Genomic DNA, 17,709 nt, shown 5'->3' with positions numbered 1-17,709 from the left:
GTAGCTGCAGATACACATGCTGTGCATAGACTATCAAGCAGTAATCTCCCTAAAAAGCAGTGGTTTAGCCTGTAGGAGTTGAAGTTGTCTGAAATAATGTTCTTAATACAGCCTGTCCTACTGTGGCTTGTTGTGTTGCTAACACATCTACACAGTAATGCTTAGTAAATGTATGAGGTGTAGACCAGGTGGCTGCCTTACAAATTTCTGTCATAGGTATATTTCCAAGAAAAGCCATTGTGGCGCCTTTCTTTCTAGTGGAATGTGCTCTTGGTGTAATAGGTAATTCTCTTTTTGCTTTAATATAGCAAGTTTGAATACATTTAACTATCCATCTGGCAATGCCTTGTTTGGATATAGGATTACCTGCATGAGGTTTTTGGAAAGCTACAAACAATTGTTTTGTTTTACGAAATTGTTTCGTTCTGTCAATGTAATACATTAGTGCTCTTTTTATGTCTAATGTATGGAAGGCCTTTTCAGCTACTGAGTCTGGTTGCGGAAAGAAGACTGGGAGTTCCACAGTTTGCTTTAGGTGGAATGGTGATATGACCTTTGGTAAGAATTTTGGATTGGTATGGAGAACCACTTTATGTTTGTGTATTTGTATAAAGGGTTCCTGTATGGTAAAGGCTTGTATTTCACTTACTCTTCTGAGAGATGTGATAGCTATTAGGAAGGCTACTTTCCAGATTAAGTATTGAATCTCACAAGAGTGCATGGGTTCAAATGGTCGTGTTAATACAATATTGAGGTTCCACGAAGGAACTGGTGGTGTTCTTTGTGGAATGATCCTTTTTAGACCCTCCCTAAATGCTTTTATGACTGGTATTCTAAATAGTGAAGTTGAATGCGTAATTTGCAGATAGGCAGAAATTGCTGTGAGATGTATTTTAATGGATGAAAAAGCTAACTTAGACTTTTTTAAGTGTAGTAAGTAGCTTACAATGTTTTTTGCGGACACGTGTAATGGTTGAATTTGATTATTATGACAGTAATAAACAAATCGCTTCCATTTAATTGCATAACAATGTCTTGTAGTAGGTTTTCTAGCCTGTTTGATGACCTCCATACATTCTTGTGTAAGGTCTAGATGTCCGAATTCTAAGACTTCAGGAGCCAGTTTGCTAGATTGAGTGATGCTGGATTCGGGTGTCTGATCTGTTGTTTGTGTTGAGTTAACAGATCTGGTCTGTTTGGTAGTTTGATATGAGGCACTACTGACAGGTCTAGTAGAGTTGTGTACCAAGGTTGTCGTGCCCAAGTTGGTGCTATTAGTATTAGTTTGTTTTGACTCAATTTGTTTACGAGATACGGAAGGAGTGGGAGAGGGGGAAAAGCATAAGCAAATATCCCTGACCAACTCATCCATAACGCATTGCCCTTGGAGTGAGGCTGTGGGTACCTGGATGCAAAGTTTTGGCATTTTGCGTTTTCTTTTGTTGCGAATAGGTCTATTTGCGGTGTTCACCAGGTTTGGAAGTAGGTTTGTAGTATCTGGGGATGAATTTCCCATTCGTGGATCTGTTGGTGATCTCGACTGAGATTGTCGGCTAACTGGTTTTGAATTCCTGGTATGTATTGCGCTATTAGGCGGATGTGATTGTGAATCGCCCAATGCCAAATCTTTTGTGCTAAGAGGCACAACTGTGTTGAGTGTGTCCCTCCTTGCTTGTTTAGGTAATACATTGTTGTCATGTTGTCTGTCTTGACAAGAATGTGTTTGTGGGCTATTAGTGGTTGAAATGCTTTCAACAATAGAAACACTGCTAGTAGTTCTAACTGATTTATATGAAGTTGTTTCTGTTGAGTGTCCCATTGTCCCTGGATGCTGTGCTGGTTGAGGTGTGCTCCCCACCCTACCATGGAAGCATCTGTTGTGATCACGTATTGAGGCACTGGGTCTTGGGAAGGCCGCCCTTGGTTTAAATGTATAGGATTCCACCATTGTAGCGAGGTATGTGTTTGGCGATCTATTAACACTAGATCCTGAAGTTGACCCTGTGCTTGTGTCCATTGTGTTGCTAGGCACTGTTGTAGTGGCCGCATGTGTAATCTTGCGTTTGGGACAATGGCTATGCATGAAGACATCATGTCCAGAAGTTTCATCACTAATTTTACTTGATACGGTTGGTTTGGGTGCATGCCTTGTATTACGTTTTGGAATGCTTGTACCCTTTGTGGACTTGGAGTGGCAATCCCTTTTTTTGTGTTGATTGTTGCTCCTAAGTATTGTTGTATTTGGCACGGTTGTAAGTGTGATTTCAGGTAGTTGGTTGAGAACCCTAGTTTGTGAAGGGTTTCTATGATGTATTTTGTGTGTTGAAGACACTGTTTTTGAGTGTTGGCTTTTATTAACCAATCGTCTAGGTACGGGAATACGTGTATGTGCTGTCTTCTGAAATGTGCTGCTACTACTGCAAGGCATTTTGTAAATACCCTTGGTGCTGTTGTTATCCCGAATGGTAACACTTTGAATTGGTAATGTACTCCTTGGATTACAAACCTTAAGTATTTCCTGTGTGAAGGATGTATGGATATATGGAAGTATGCATCCTTGAGATCTAATGTTGACATTTAGTCTTGTTGTTTGAGCAAGGGGATTACGTCTTGAAGTGTCACCATGTGAAAGTGATCTGATTTGATGTAAAGATTTAGGGCCTGATTCTAACTTTGGAGGACGGTGTTAAACCGTCCCAAAAGTGGCGGATATACCACCTACCGTATTACGAGTCCATTATATCCTATGGAACTCGTAATACGGTAGGTGGTATATCCGCCACTTTTGGGACGGTTTAACACCGTCCTCCAAAGTTAGAATCAGGCCCTTAGTGTTCTGAGATCTAAGATGGGTCTCAGAGTTTTGTCTTTTTTGGGTATTAGAAAATACAGGGAATAAACACCTGTTCCTTTCTGATGGTTGGGTACCAGTTCTATTGCGTCTTTTTGTAACAACGCTTGGACTTCTAGTTGTAATAGATCCAAGTGCTGTTTGGACATGTTGTGTGTTCTTGGAGGCACATTTGGTGGTAATTGTAGGAATTCTATGCAATAACCATGTTGGACAATGGCTAGGACGCACAAGTCTGTTGTTATTTCCTCCCAATGTTGGTAATAATCTGTGAGTCTCCCCCCAACTGGTGTTTTGTGTTGGGGATTTGTGACACTGAAGTCACTGTTTAGTTTGAGGTGTTTTTGGGCTTTGGAACTTTCCTCTAGTTTTAGGGAACTGTCCACCTCTGTATTGTCCTCGAAAGCCTCCTCTTTGATACTGGCCCTGGTATGTGGGTCTGGTTTGTGAGGTTGAGGGTTCTGTGGTTTGGGTCCGAAACCCCCCTCTAAATTGTGTCTTCCTAAATGTGCCTCTGCTCTGTGGGGAGTAGAGCGCGCCCATGGCCTTGGCCGTATCAGTGTCCTTCTTCAGCTTCTCTATAGCTGTGTCCACCTCCGCCCCAAACAACTGCTGTCCATTAAAAGGCATATTAAGCACAGCCTGCTGGATCTCTGGCTTAAACCCGGAGGTGCGTAGCCATGCGTGTCTCCGAATAGTGACCGCTGTATTCACAGTTCTTGCGGCTGTGTCCGCTGCGTCCATTGCCGATCGTATCTGATTGTTAGAGATACTTTGGCCCTCTTCCACCACTTGCTGTGCACGCTTTTGGAACTCCTTGGGCAGATGTTCTATAAAGTGCTGCATTTCATCCCAATGAGCTCAGTCATATCTTGACAATAAAGCTTGGGAATTGGCAATGCGCCATTGATTGGCCGCTTGTGCTGCAACTCTTTTTCCCGCTGCATCAAACTTTCGACTTTCTTTGTCGGTGGGGGTGCATCTCCAGAGGTGTGTGAATTATCCCTTTTACGTGCTGCGCCTACTACTACTGAGTCAGGTGTCAGTTGTTACGTGATGTACACAGGGTCTGTAGGGGGAGGCTTGTACTTTTTCTCCACCCTAGGTGTGATGGCTCTGCCTTTGACGGGCTCTTGAAATACTTGTTTCGCGTGTTTCAACATCCCTGGTAACATTGGAAGACTTTGATACTGACTGTGTGTTGACGACAAAGTGTTAAATAAAAAGTAATCCTCAATGGGTTCAGCGTGCAGTGTCACATTGTGAAAAGCCGCTGCTCTGGACACCACTTGCGTGTAGGCAGTACTGTCTTCAGGTGGTGATGGTCTTGCTGGGTAGCAGTCTGGACTATTGTCTGATACTGGCGCATCATATAGATCCCACGCATCTGGGTCATCCTGGCTCATCCCTGTGTGCGTTGGAGATTGCATCATAGGGGGGGTTGCAATTGGTGACAGTTACGGTGAGTGGTGTGGTGATGGTTGTGGCAAAAAACGTGGTGGAGTTACTGCTTTTGCCACTTTTGCTTGTGGCTGTTTTTCTTTGTCTTGGAAAGCAAGTTTCCTTTTCATCCTTATAGGAGGGAGAGTTCTTATTTTCCCTGTTTCCTTTTGAATATGGAGCCTTCTTTGCGTATAATCTGGCTCCCCTGCTTCTAGCTCTTGTCCAAATGTATGGCCTTGTAGTTGTGCTGAAAGGCCTTGTTCTTCGGAGTTGGAGCTTGTTTTCGGCTCCGAAGCTGGATGTTTCGGTACCAAAACTTTTTTTTACAGGTTTTTTCGGCTCCGAAGCCACTTTTTTCGGTTTCGGTGTGCCGTTCTCTCAGTGCCGACTTAGCTCGGAGCCGGTATCTCGGTGTCGAGTCTGGTCGGAGCCAGGTTCTCGGTGTCGAGTATACTCTGTGCCCGGATCTCGACCGGAGTCGGATGACTTCGACACGTGTGTGCCCTTTTTCGGTGCCGATGTATGGTCACCGATTTTACGGGTTAAGCCATGGCCTGCAGGCGGTGGCGTCCCCTGGGTCTTCATATTTTGGCGTGAGTTTTAGCCGGGGCTGGTTTACTCACGGTTTTCGGCATCAGCTCCGTTTCGGGCTCGTCCGAGTCCGAATCAGCAATGGAGAAAGTCTCCTCTTTTTCGACGTCGTGGTGTCCTGACGGCGCCGATGCCATTTGAAGCCTCCTTGCTCTCCGGTCCCGTAGCGTTTTCTTCGACCGAAATGACCGACAGGCCTCGCAGGTATCCTCTTTGTGTTCGGGGGACAAACACAAATTACAGACCAAATGTTGATCTGTGTAAGGATACTTGTTGTGGCATTCGGGGCAGAAGCGGAATGGGGTCCGTTCCATTAGCCTTGAAGGCGCACGCGGTCGGGCCGACCAGGCCCCGCCGGGGGATAGAAGCCCCGAAGGGCTACCGGAGCTCTTATTTTCTTCGGTGTCGATTCTGCGTTAACTAACCCGATACCGAACGCAAACAATACCGTCAAATTTTCCGAGATTTAACTAACTTTCCGAACCGAAACACGGAGCGAAGAGGAACACGTTTGAACCCGATGGCGGAAAGAAAACAATCTAAGATGGAGTCGACGCCCATGCGCAATGGAGCCGAAATGGGAGGAGTCCCTCGATCTCGTGACTCGAAAAGACTTCTTCGAAGAAAAACAACTTGTAACACTCCGAGCCCAACACTAGATGGCGGGATATGCACAGCATGTGTATCTGCAGCTATACATGCCATCGAACATATATATATATATATATATATATGCTCCGGGGTCCATTCACAAGGGCAGGAATATTCACTGATGACTGTGAGGATACCCTGGAAGAGAAATGACCTGATAGTTGACACACCTTCCCGACTACTGATTTTCCTGCCTGACCAAGTGCCAAATGGGCCCTGGGGCAAGGTGGGTCGGCATCTCCCTTCTGAGGGAAGGCAGATTTGCATACCAAGGGCGGTGGGCTTCTTTGAAGCCTCCTGCCTGGGAATGCAGATTTGCAGGTCATCCTGTTGGGAGGGGTGTGTTAACAGAGCAGGCTTTGTTCCTGACCGCACCAAGAGCACACACTCTCACCGTTTTAGGTCAGAAACCTATCTGTTGGTGGCAGGCTAGTTACAACTAGTCACCCAGCACATGGGTGGATGGTAGGTTTTTAAGGGGGCACCTCTAAGTTGCCCTCTGGTTGCATGTATTAATATATCCATCATTGGAATCAGGAGGGTTTTGTAGTACGAGATGTTTGATACCAAACATCCCTATTTTCAGTGAAGCCATCATGTAGCTGAGGAACTCGTATTGACTAGTGTCCAGTACACATACTTAAAATGGCTTCCCTGATAACTTACTATATCTAAGAATCGACAAAGACATAGTAGGGACATATCTGCTCTTGCAGATAGGTCCACATATGTAATATAATGTACCCTACCTTTAATCAATCAATCAGGAATTTGTAAAGCGCACTACTCACCCGTGAGGGTCTCAAGGTGCTGAGGCGGGGATGGGGGTGTGGGGTTGCTGCTACTGCTCGAACAGCCAGGTCTTGAGAAGTTTCCTGAAGGTAAGGAGGTCTTTGGTCTGTTGCAGGTGGGTGGGAAGAGTGTTCCACGTTTTGGCAGCAAGGTGCAAGAATGATCTACCGCCGGTTGTAGTTCTGTAAATGTGTGGAACGGTTGCGAGGGCGAGGTCGGCGGAGCGGAGATGCCGAGTCGGGGTGCAGAAGGAGAGTCGTCTGTTGAGGTATTCTGGTCCAGTGTTGTGCAGTGCTTTGTGAGCATGGGTGAGGAGTTTGAAGGTGATTCTCTTGTTGAATGGGAGCCAGTGCAGGTTTTTCAGGTAGCCTGTGATGTGGCAGTGGGGGGGGATGTCCAGGATGAGGCGTGCGGAGTTTGGACGTGGTTCTTGCATAGAGGGCACTGCCGTAGTCCAGCTTGCTTCTTACAAGGGCTTGGGTGACTGTTCTTCTGTTTTCGGTGGGTATCCATTTGTAGATCTTTCAGAGCATGCGGAGGGTGTTGAAGCAGGAGGAGGAGATGGCGCTGACTTGCTAGGTCATGGATAGTGAGGGGTCCAAGATGAATCCTAGTTTGCGTGCGTGGTCGGAGGGCTGTAAGGCCTGCTGTAGGGGAGACAAATATATTGCACGCAGTGTTAGGGGGCATGGCACACGGGCTGTGTGCCATGTCGTGTTTTCACTTTTAGCTGCACCAAGACACGCAGCCTGCATATGCCAGGTGAGGAGTCCCTGGATGTGGCACAGTACATGCTGCAATCCTTGGGGACCCTCTTTGGTGCTTGACTTACAGGGATACCAAAGGTATTGCCAATTGGGGAACAATTGCACAGTTTTAGGGAAAGAAATCTGGCACTGGGGACCTGGATTGCAGGACCCTAGTGCACTTTTAGTGAAAATTGAACCATGCACCAGGGGAAAAAGTGTGGGTGACCATGTCAAATAGGGCACTTTCCTACTGCCTCAAGACCAAATCTTCTATCTTGGTTACTTCATCTGGACACTAATCTTAAAGAGACAAAATGGACACTCCTGCATTGGCAGGTATTACTCTAGACCAAACAACATAAGGGGAAATAAAAGGGGTGTGGTCCAAGACACAACAAATCCCCAAAGACTCCTGTGGTCAAGGTAATACATTAACAAGATTTACAAAGGAGGAGGGTCCATCTCAGCTGGCAGGGCTGACTAAGGTCCCCTTGGGACCTGAGAGCACCATTAATAGTGATGGAAAGACACCCATCAAATATCCAGACTATATCAAGGTGAACCCAAACATCTTATGTCCCACACAGAACTACTCTTGTGTGGAAGGATCTGAAGTCTTTCAAGACTTATTGCAGAAAGTAAGGCAGACAGACAAGGCAGTAGGATCACATCATGGAGGAGCCTTGGAGTCCCTCCAGAGATCTGCTTTCTACGAAACCAAGATGATGATACTACAAATCCAAAGGCTGACTGACCATCATGGTGATCCTGGGCAGAAGGGTGTTTAGGGGTTGGTCAGAGGAAATACCTGGAAAAAACAAGCAGTGACAAGGAAAACCAACACAATTCATCCCATACCTTTCTTCTTGATCATTGCAGCCAACAATTTATCTTCTTCTTCTTCCCTGCAAGATGAAATCATACTTTAGAGACAGTGAACTCTCTGCAAGAGGGCCACAGAGGTAGGGACATTCACTTGCAATTGAGCAGTGGAATGAGATGGAATGGGGGAGTGTAAGTGTTTAAGCGAGTATCTTGCTGTTCCATTTGGTGGTAAAATGTTGGGTATAAGGAATTTCAAAGCTTACACCTATATGGTTGATCACTGTAGCCTTACATCCCATACTCTTCAGTCCATGTGTTGAAAAAATAAAACGTTTCTTCACTTAGACCTCACCTTTGCCGGTCTTCATCCAGGCAGGTGACAATGGCGTTACGCTGTTCAATGATAGTCACAAGCTCTGACATCAGTACCTGCTCCCGGGCTTTGTCATCCACTGTCCAATCCTTCTCTGCAGAGAGAAAAAGTGCAATTATACATGACTATGGCCACAACCTTCAACCTACTCTTGCCAAAAGCTCACTGTGAGAGAGAAGGAAGTTCTGCTCTTTGAACTGGCCCCAAACACAAGCAAATAAGGCATGAGCTGCAGTTAGGCCAAACATTCTTCTGCACTGAAAAAACCCCAAACACGTGTGTAGGAAAGTGCCCCTTTTGGCATGGTTACCCCCCACATTTTGCCTGATATTGATGCTGATTTGATTGAGAATGTGCTGGGATCCTGCTAATTAGGCCCCAGCATCAGTGTTCTTTCCCTAAAAATGTACCATTTCTTCTGCAGTTGGCAAACCTCTGGCACGCAGCTACTTTCCTTGTAAAAGGTACCCAAGGCACCAAGGGCCCTGTGGCCAGGGATGGACCCCAAGGACTGCAGCATGTATTGTGCCACCCTGGGGGCCCCTCACCAAGCACATGCACACTGCCTTTGCAGCTTGTGTATGCTGGTGGGGAGACAAAGAAAAAGTCGACATGGCACCCCTCTTAGGGTGCCATGCCTACAAACCACTGCCTGTGGCATAGATAAATCACCCCTCTAGCAGGCCTTACAGCCCTAAGGCAGGGTGCACTATACCACAGGTAAAAGCAAAGCTGCATAATCAATATGCCCTGACAGTGTTTAAGTCCATTCTTAGACACTGTAAGTGCAGTGTGGCCACATAAAGTAAATGGGCTGGGAGTTTGCCATTACGTACTCCACAGCTCCATATTGGCTTCACTGAAGTCTGGGAAGTTTGGTATCAAACTTCCCAGCACAATAAACCCACACTGATGCCAGTGTAGGATTTGTTTTTGAAAAGTGCACCCAGAGGGCATCTTAGAGATGCTCCCTGTATTTTAGTCAAACTTCTAGTGTAGGACTGACCAGTTTGTGCCAGCCTGCCACTTCCAGACGAGTTGCTGACCACATGGGGTGAGAGCCTTTGTGCTCTCTGTGGCCAGAAACAAAGCCTGCACTGGGAGGAGGTGGTTCACACCTCCCCTCTGCAGTAACTGTAACACCTAGCAGTGAGCCTCAAAGGCTCAGGCCTCTAGTTACAGAGCCCCAGGGCACTCCAGCTAGTGGAGAGGCCTGCCCCCCTCGCCCCAAGATAAAGCCCCACTTTTGACGGCAAGTCTGGCGTGAAAAACAGGGAAAACAAGGAGTGACAACTGTAAGTCTTGCACTTACTTCTAAACTGTGCTAACTTTTCTTCCCCCCTAGAACTGTCTTTGAAAATTGCACTGTGTCCTCTTTTGAAACAGATTTTTGCTATTTATTTAAAAACCGTATAACTTGCCAATTTGAAAGAAAGTGGTGTTGATACATATATAGGATACTTACTTGCAAATGTACTTCCCTGCAACTTGAATCTAGTGGTTCTAGAAATACAGCAACAAAATATATTTTTTGCTATATAAAAACCATTGGCCTGGAGTTAGTCACTGAGTGTGTGATTAATTTATTGTCTGTGTGTGTACAACAAATGCTTTGCACTACCCTCTGGTAAGCCTAACTGCTCGATCACACTACCACAAAAGAGAGCATTAGTATCATCTACTTTAGCCTCTGGGGAACCCCACGACTCTGTGCACACTATATCTCATTTTGATATAGTATATACAGACCCAGCTTCCTACAATATGTTGATACACCTGTTGTGAATTATCATCATTTATGATTTGTGAACCCCGTTTCCTGATGTGGTAACATAGAAACAGTTAGGCACTAATAAATTCCTATTGTGAAAATGTTGGTTCATAATAATTTTGGCATATTTGCATATGCTAATTATGAATATGGGGTGCATTATTGATATTTACCATTGCCTGTATTCTGAAAATATTATATGAACAATAGCATGTGAAAAATCGCAACAGAGCTTTCTCACATGTACAGTATGTGGACAATTCTCCTCATTACCTCATGCAAGTACAGCTTCTCATTTAGTGGCCTTAAGTCAATTCTGGTGGGTGGAGGTTGGGGAGCTGGCGGGAAAGAAAGTACTCAATTTTCCTAGAGAGAAACAGCACATACACCCTAGGGGCTTAGTTGCTCAAGGAAGATGTTTTGGATCCCATGAGACAATTTGCTGTTCAGCTGAAATCCAGTTCTAATAAACTCTGAATATGAACTTTATGACTACAATGCTCACCATCGCTAACCTCAGGAGAGGTACGAGGGGGACTTACAGGTTTATATTTCTAACAAATTATCAAGAGACCAAATGGAGACACTTGGAAGCTTTTAGTAGAATGTTAAGCATTTTTGATTTGTTAACATTTCTAATATTTGCCTGGTCTAGTGTTTTTTCTGATAATTGCCTTGCAACTTTTATGGTCCAGGAGGGTGTTAAAGAAATAACTTGAAACTATACGTTTAATGTTGTTTTTGATCTTTCAGAACAAAGCAGGGGGATCCCCTGTACGGAAAATGGTACTTACCCAGTAGACATCTGTTTGTGGCATGTATGCTGTAGATTCACATGCTTTGTATAAGTCTGGCATCTAGTGTTGGGCTCAGGCTTGGGTGTTGCAAGTTGTTTTTCTTCGAAGAGTATTTTTGAGTCACGAGATCGAGTGACTCCTCCTCTCGGTGATAGTGCGCATGGGCATCAAGTCCTTTGTTGTACTGTTTTCATATTATATATATATATATATATATATATATATATATATATATATATGGAAAATGTCACTTCCCCAGTGTACATCTGTTCGTGGCATGGGACGCTGCAGATTCACATGATGTGCATTATCCTGTCATCTAGTGTTGGGCTCGGAGTGTTACAAGTTGTTTTTCTTCGAAGAAGTCTTTTCGAGTCACGAGACCGAGGGACTCCTCCCTTTCGGCTCCATTGCGCATGGGCGTAGACTCCATCTTAGATTGTTTTCCCCGCAGAGGGTGAGGTAGGAGTTGTGAATATACTAAATGTTCCCATGCAATGGAGTAGGTATGTATGTACATAATGTGTATTAAAATAATATTTATTTACAAATTTACAATTTTCATCCAACTTATAACGGCTACAGGCTCCCGGGGAGGTGGGAGGGCGCATGTGAATCTGCAGCGTCCCATGCCACGAACAGATATACACTGGTAAGTGACATTTTCCGTTCAATGGCATGTGTAGCTGCAGATACACATGCTGTGCATAGACTAATAAGCAGTAATCTCTCCAAAAAGCGGTGGCTTAGCCTGTAGGAGTTGAAGTTGTTTGGAATAATGTTCTTAATACAGCCTGTCCTACTGTGGCTTGTTGTGTTGTTAACACATCTACACAGTAATGCTTTGTGAATGTATGAGGCGTAGTTCGAAAAAAGAGGGGGGTATGAGGCGTAGACCAGGTGGCTGCCTTACAAATTTCTGTCATAGGTATATTTCCCAGAAACGCCATTGTGGTGCCTTTTTTCCTAGTGGAATGCACTCTTAGTGTAATAGGTAGATCTCTTTTTGCTTTAATATAGCACGTTTGAATACATTTAACTATCCATCTGGCAATGCCTTGTTTGGATATAGGATTACCTGCATGAGGTTTCTGGAAGGCTACGAACAATTGTTTTGTTTTACGAAATTGTTTTGTTCTGTCAATGTAATACATTAGTGCTCTTTTTATGTCTAATGTATGTAATGCTCTTTCGGCTACTGAGTCTGGTTGTGGAAAGAAGACTGGGAGTTCCACTGTTTGGTTTAGGTGGAATGGTGATATAACCTTTGGTAGGAATTTGGGATTTGTACGGAGAACCACTTTATGTTTATGTATTTGTACAGGGAGTGCAGAATTATTAGGCAAATGAGTATTTTGACCACATCATCCTCTTTATGCATGTTGTCTTACTCCAAGCTGTATAGGCTCGAAAGCCTACTACCAAGTAAGCATATTAGGTGATGTGCATCTCTGTAATGAGAAGGGGTGTGGTCTAATGACATCAACACCCTATATCAGGTGTGCATAATTATTAGGCAACTTCCTTTCCTTTGGCAAAATGGGTCAAAAGAAGGACTTGACAGGCTCAGAAAAGTCAAAAATAGTGAGATATCTTGCAGAGGGATGCAGCACTCTTAAAATTGCAAAGCTTCTGAAGCGTGATCATCGAACAATCAAGCGTTTCATTCAAAATAGTCAACAGGGTCGCAAGAAGCGTGTGGAAAAACCAAGGCGCAAAATAACTGCCCATGAACTGAGAAAAGTCAAGCGTGCAGCTGCCACGATGCCACTTGCCACCAGTTTGGCCATATTTCAGAGCTGCAACATCACTGGAGTGCCCAAAAGCACAAGGTGTGCAATACTCAGAGACATGGCCAAGGTAAGAAAGGCTGAAAGACGACCACCACTGAACAAGACACACAAGCTGAAACGTCAAGACTGGGCCAAGAAATATCTCAAGACTGATTTTTCTAAGGTTTTATGGACTGATGAAATGAGAGTGAGTCTTGATGGGCCAGATGGATGGGCCCGTGGCTGGATTGGTAAAGGGCAGAGAGCTCCAGTCCGACTCAGACGCCAGCAAGGTGGAGGTGGAGTACTGGTTTGGGCTGGTATCATCAAAGATGAGCTTGTGGGGCCTTTTCGGGTTGAGGATGGAGTCAAGCTCAACTCCCAGTCCTACTGCCAGTTCCTGGAAGACACCTTCTTCAAGCAGTGGTACAGGAAGAAGTCTGCATCCTTCAAGAAAAACATGATTTTCATGCAGGACAATGCTCCATCACACGCGTCCAAGTACTCCACAGCGTGGCTGGCAAGAAAGGGTATAAAAGAAGGAAATCTAATGACATGGCCTCCTTGTTCACCTGATCTGAACCCCATTGAGAACCTGTGGTCCATCATCAAATGTGAGATTTACAAGGAGGGAAAACAGTACACCTCTCTGAACAGTGTCTGGGAGGCTGTGGTTGCTGCTGCACGCAATGTTGATGGTGAACAGATCAAAACACTGACAGAATCCATGGATGGCAGGCTTTTGAGTGTCCTTGCAAAGAAAGGTGGCTATATTGGTCACTGATTTGTTTTTATTTTGTTTTTGAATGTCAGAAATGTATATTTGTGAATGTTGAGATGTTATATTGGTTTCACTGGTAATAATAAATAATTGAAATGGGTATATATTTGTTTTTTGTTAAGTTGCCTAATAATTATGCACAGTAATAGTCACCTGCACACACAGATATCCCCCTAACATAGCTAAAACTAAAAACAAACTAAAAACTACTTCCAAAAATATTCAGCTTTGATATTAATGAGTTTTTTGGGTTCATTGAGAACATGGTTGTTGTTCAATAATAAAATTAATCCTCAAAAATACAACTTGCCTAATAATTCTGCACTCCCTGTATAAAGGGTTCTTGTATAGTAAATGCTTGTATTTCACTTACTCTTTTAAGTGATGTGATGGCTATTAGAAAGGCTACTTTCCAAGTTAAGTATTGCATTTCACAAGAGTGCATGGGTTCAAATGGTGGTCCCATGAGTCATGTTAATACAATATTAAGGTTCCACAAAGGTACTGGTGGTGTTCTCGGGGGTATGATTCTTTTTAATCCCTCCATAAATGCTTTGATGACTGGGATTCTAAAAAGCGATGTTGAATGTGTAATCTGCAGATAGGCAGATATTGCTGTGAGATGTATTTTAATTGAAGAGAATTCTAACTTAGACTTTTGTAAGTGTAATAAGTAGCTTACAATGTCCTTTGCGGAAGCATGTAGTGGTTGAATTTGATTATTGTGGCAGTAATAAACAAATCTTTTCCATTTGTTTGCGTAACAATGTCTTGTAGTAGGTTTTCTAGCTTGTTTAATGACCTCCATACATTCTTGTGTAAGGTCTAAGTGTCCAAATTCTAAGACTTCAGGAGCCAGATTGCTAGATTGAGCGATGCTGGATTTGGGTGTCTGATCTGTTGTTTGTGCTGTGTTAACAGGTCTGGCCTGTTTGGTAATTTGATGTGAGATACTACTGATAAATCTAGCAGTGTTGTGTACCACAGTTGACGAGCCCAGGTTGGTGCTATAAGTATTAGTTTGAGTTTGTTTTGACTTAGTTTGTTTACCAGATAAGGAATGAGTGGGAGAGGGGGAAAAGCGTAAGCAAATATCCCTGACCAACTGATCCATAACGCAGTGCCCTTGGACTGAGGGTGTGGGTACCTGGACGTGAAGTTTTGCCATATTGCGTTTTCTTTTGTTGCTAATAGGTCTATTTTTGGTGTTCCCCAGCGTAGAAAGTAATTTTGTAGGATCTGGGGATGAATTTCCCATTCGTGTGTTTGTTGGTGATCTCGACTGAGATTGTTGGCTAACTGGTTCTGAATTCCTGGGAGCACGCCTGCGGGTAGGTGTCTCAAATTGAAGACGCCTAAAGCAAAAAGCTATAGGCTGGACCGTGCTACTCCCTAAGGGGCCCCCTACACGAAGAGGGCGGGGTGACCTTTTTTGTTTCAGACTACTGACGAGACAGTTCACATAAATGTAAGTGACTGCTATGTACCTTCCATACACATAATTAGATAGTGTTTCTTTCTTTTTGTATATAGCCAGGAGAAGTCTAGTTTGATGTAGGTCCTGATGAAGCGTTAGAGGATCTTTCACGACCAATATTACGCGAAACATGTTGACCAGACCCTAGGGGGCAGGTGATAATTTCCCAGTACTCCAGGCTTTCTTAAGTGGTCGAGCATTATTCTCAGATTCCACTTAATAGTGTTTTTAATCTTGATCGTAACCCCTCTGGATAGATATTAAACAGAATAAGTTTAGGGGTTTCTAATCAATCCTAAATTCTTTTCACTCTCCTGCCATTTATAGTGTCTGACCTCCACAACTTCAACTGCAGCCACCACATACCATAAAAGATCTCCGGCAAAGAGCCCCCGAAAGGGGAGCCGGTCAGACATTGCACCAGCCGGTCTGACGAGGAGCTTCCCGATGATGAAGCATGACACCCTCTTGGGTGTGTGAGGGTTCTAGCTCCTAAACTTTAACTGTTCACCCTATAGTCAGGAACAGTGTACCTTTGTTGTTGATTACATGTATAGGGAGCATGTACACTGGACCTTTAACTCTCCCGATCCCTCTCTTTGTTGACACCCCTATATAAGCCTCGAAACCCTCCTCTCTGGTACTGTCCCTGATAGGTGGGTCTGGTTTGCGAGGTGGAAGGCTCTGGTGTTTGCAGACTAAACCCCCCTCTAAATCGTGGCTTTCTAAATGTGCCTCTGCTTTGTGGGGAGTAGAGCGCGCCCATGGCTTTGGCCGTGTCTGTGTCCTTCTTTAATTTTTCAATTGCTGTGTCCACCTCCGGCCCAAACAATTGTTCCTGGTTAAAAGGCATGTTTAACACAGCTTGTTGGATTTCTGGCTTGAATCCTGAGCTTCGTAACCATGCATGCCTGCGAATGGTTACCGCAGTGTTGACTGTTCGTGCTGCTGAGTCTAATGCGGATCTTATTTGGTTGTTGGATATTGCTTGTCCTTCCTCAACAACCTGTTGGGCACGTTTCTGGTGTTCTTTGGGCAAGTGCTGTATAATGTGTTGCATCTTGTCCCAGTGTGCCCTGTTGTAGCGAGTCAATAGAGCTTGCGAGTTTGCGATCCGCCATTGATTGGCTGCCTGTGCTGCCACTCGTTTGCCCGCTGCATCAAACTTCCTACTCTCCTTGGCAGGCGGTGGAGCGTCTCCTGATGATTGAGAGTTTGCCCTCTTTCTTGCTGCTCCTACAACCACTGAGTCTGGTGTAAGTTGCTGTGTTATAAACACAGGGTCCGTTGGGGGTGGTTTGTATTTTTTCTCCACCCTAGGTGTGATAGCCCTTCCTTTCACTGGGTCCTGGAAGACCTGTTTTGCGTGCTTGAGCATGCCTGGGAGCATTGGCAGACTCTGGTAGGAAGTGTGGGTGGATGCCAAGGTGTTGAATAGGAAATCATCCTCTATTGGCTCTGAATGCATTGCTACATTGTGGAATGTAGCTGCCCTTGATAGTACCTGCGTATATGCAGTACTGTCCTCTGGAGGTGACGGCCTTGTTGGGTAACAATCTGGGCTGTTGTCTGATACCGGAGCATCATATAAGTCCCATGCATCCAGATCATCCTGTGTCATCCCTGTATGGGTCGGTGACTGCATTGGGGGTGTTGTTACCGGGGACAGCTGTGGTGAATGCAGTGGAGAAGGTTGTGGCGAAAACCTTGGTGGTGGTGTTTTATCTCTTGCCACCTTTGCCCTCGGCTGCATTTCTGACTCATGAAATGCCAGTTTTCTTTTGGTTTGAATTGGAGGAAGAGTTTGTATTTTCCCAGTCTCTTTCTGGATATGCAACCTCCTTTGGGTATGGTCTGGTTCCTCCATACATATCTCCTGCTCAAATCTGTGTTTTTGCATTTGGCCGGAAAGTCCTTGCTCTTCCGTGTAAGAGCTTCTTTTCAGCTCCGAAGCCGCTTTTTTCGGTACCGAAGCTTCCGAGAAAGTCTTTTTCGGTTCCGACGTAACTTTTCTCACCTTGGGTGAGTCGAACTCTCGGTGCCGAGATCGTTCGGAGCCTGAATCTCGACCGGAGTCGGATGTCTTCAGCAGTTCTTTGGCCTTTTTCGGTGCCGATGTTTGGTCACCGTCTTTTCGATGGGTTAAGCCATGGCCTACTGGCAGTGGCATCCCCTTGGCCTTTACGATCTTTGTGTGAGTCTTGGACGGGGCAGTTTTACTCACTGTTTTCTGCGTCATCGCGGGTCGCTCACTTTCGGAATCATCTGAGTCCGTTCCCAGGATGGCAATTCTTTCCTCCTCTTCGACATCGAGTTGTTCCCTTGGTGTCGACGCCATTTGTAGTCTTCTGGCTCTTCGATCGCATAGGGTCTTTTTCGATCGTAATGCCCGACAGGCCTCACAAGTATCCTCCCTGTGTTCTGGTGATAGACACAGATTACAGACCAAGTGTTGGTCTGTATAAGGATACTTCGAGTGGCACTTCGGACAGAAGCGGAAGGGGGTCCGGTCCATTAGTTTAGTCGATGGACGCGGTCGGGCCGACCAGGCCCCGCTGAAGAGCGGAAGCCTCGAAGGGCCGCCGGAGCGCTTCTACTGTCGGTGTCGATACGCTAACACTAAACCGGTACCGAGCGCGAACAATACCGTTGAATTTTTGATATTTAGCTAACTTTCCCGATTCGAAATACGGAGCATAGAGGAACACGTCCGAACCCGATGGCGGAAAGAAAACAATCTAAGATGGAGTCGACGCCCATGCGCAATGCAGCCAAAAGGGAGGAGTCCCTCGTTCTCGTGACTCGAAAAGACTTCTTCGAAGAAAAACAACTTGTA

General features: G+C 45.0%; 1 protein-coding gene across 3 annotated transcripts in view; it reads right to left on the bottom strand.

Annotated features, from left to right (window-relative positions):
* The window catches only part of MICALL1 (MICAL like 1), a 242,969-nt gene that overhangs the window by 35,691 nt on the left and 189,569 nt on the right, over window positions 1-17,709 (bottom strand). For all 3 annotated transcript variants that reach the window (XM_069231399.1, XM_069231400.1, XM_069231398.1), the window contains 2 exons: window positions 8,255-8,369; window positions 7,936-7,982 (listed from right to left, as the gene is read on the bottom strand). In XM_069231399.1, the coding sequence (XP_069087500.1) occupies window positions 7,936-7,982; window positions 8,255-8,369 (162 nt within the window). The remainder of the gene's footprint in view (window positions 1-7,935; window positions 7,983-8,254; window positions 8,370-17,709) is intronic.

The sequence above is a fragment of the Pleurodeles waltl genome, chromosome 4_2 (genome assembly GCF_031143425.1).
Source record: "Pleurodeles waltl isolate 20211129_DDA chromosome 4_2, aPleWal1.hap1.20221129, whole genome shotgun sequence".
Taxonomy (NCBI): Eukaryota; Metazoa; Chordata; class Amphibia; order Caudata; family Salamandridae; genus Pleurodeles; species Pleurodeles waltl.
The sequence above is the reverse complement of the archived record's forward strand: the minus strand, read 5'-3'. Positions and strand labels throughout refer to the sequence as shown.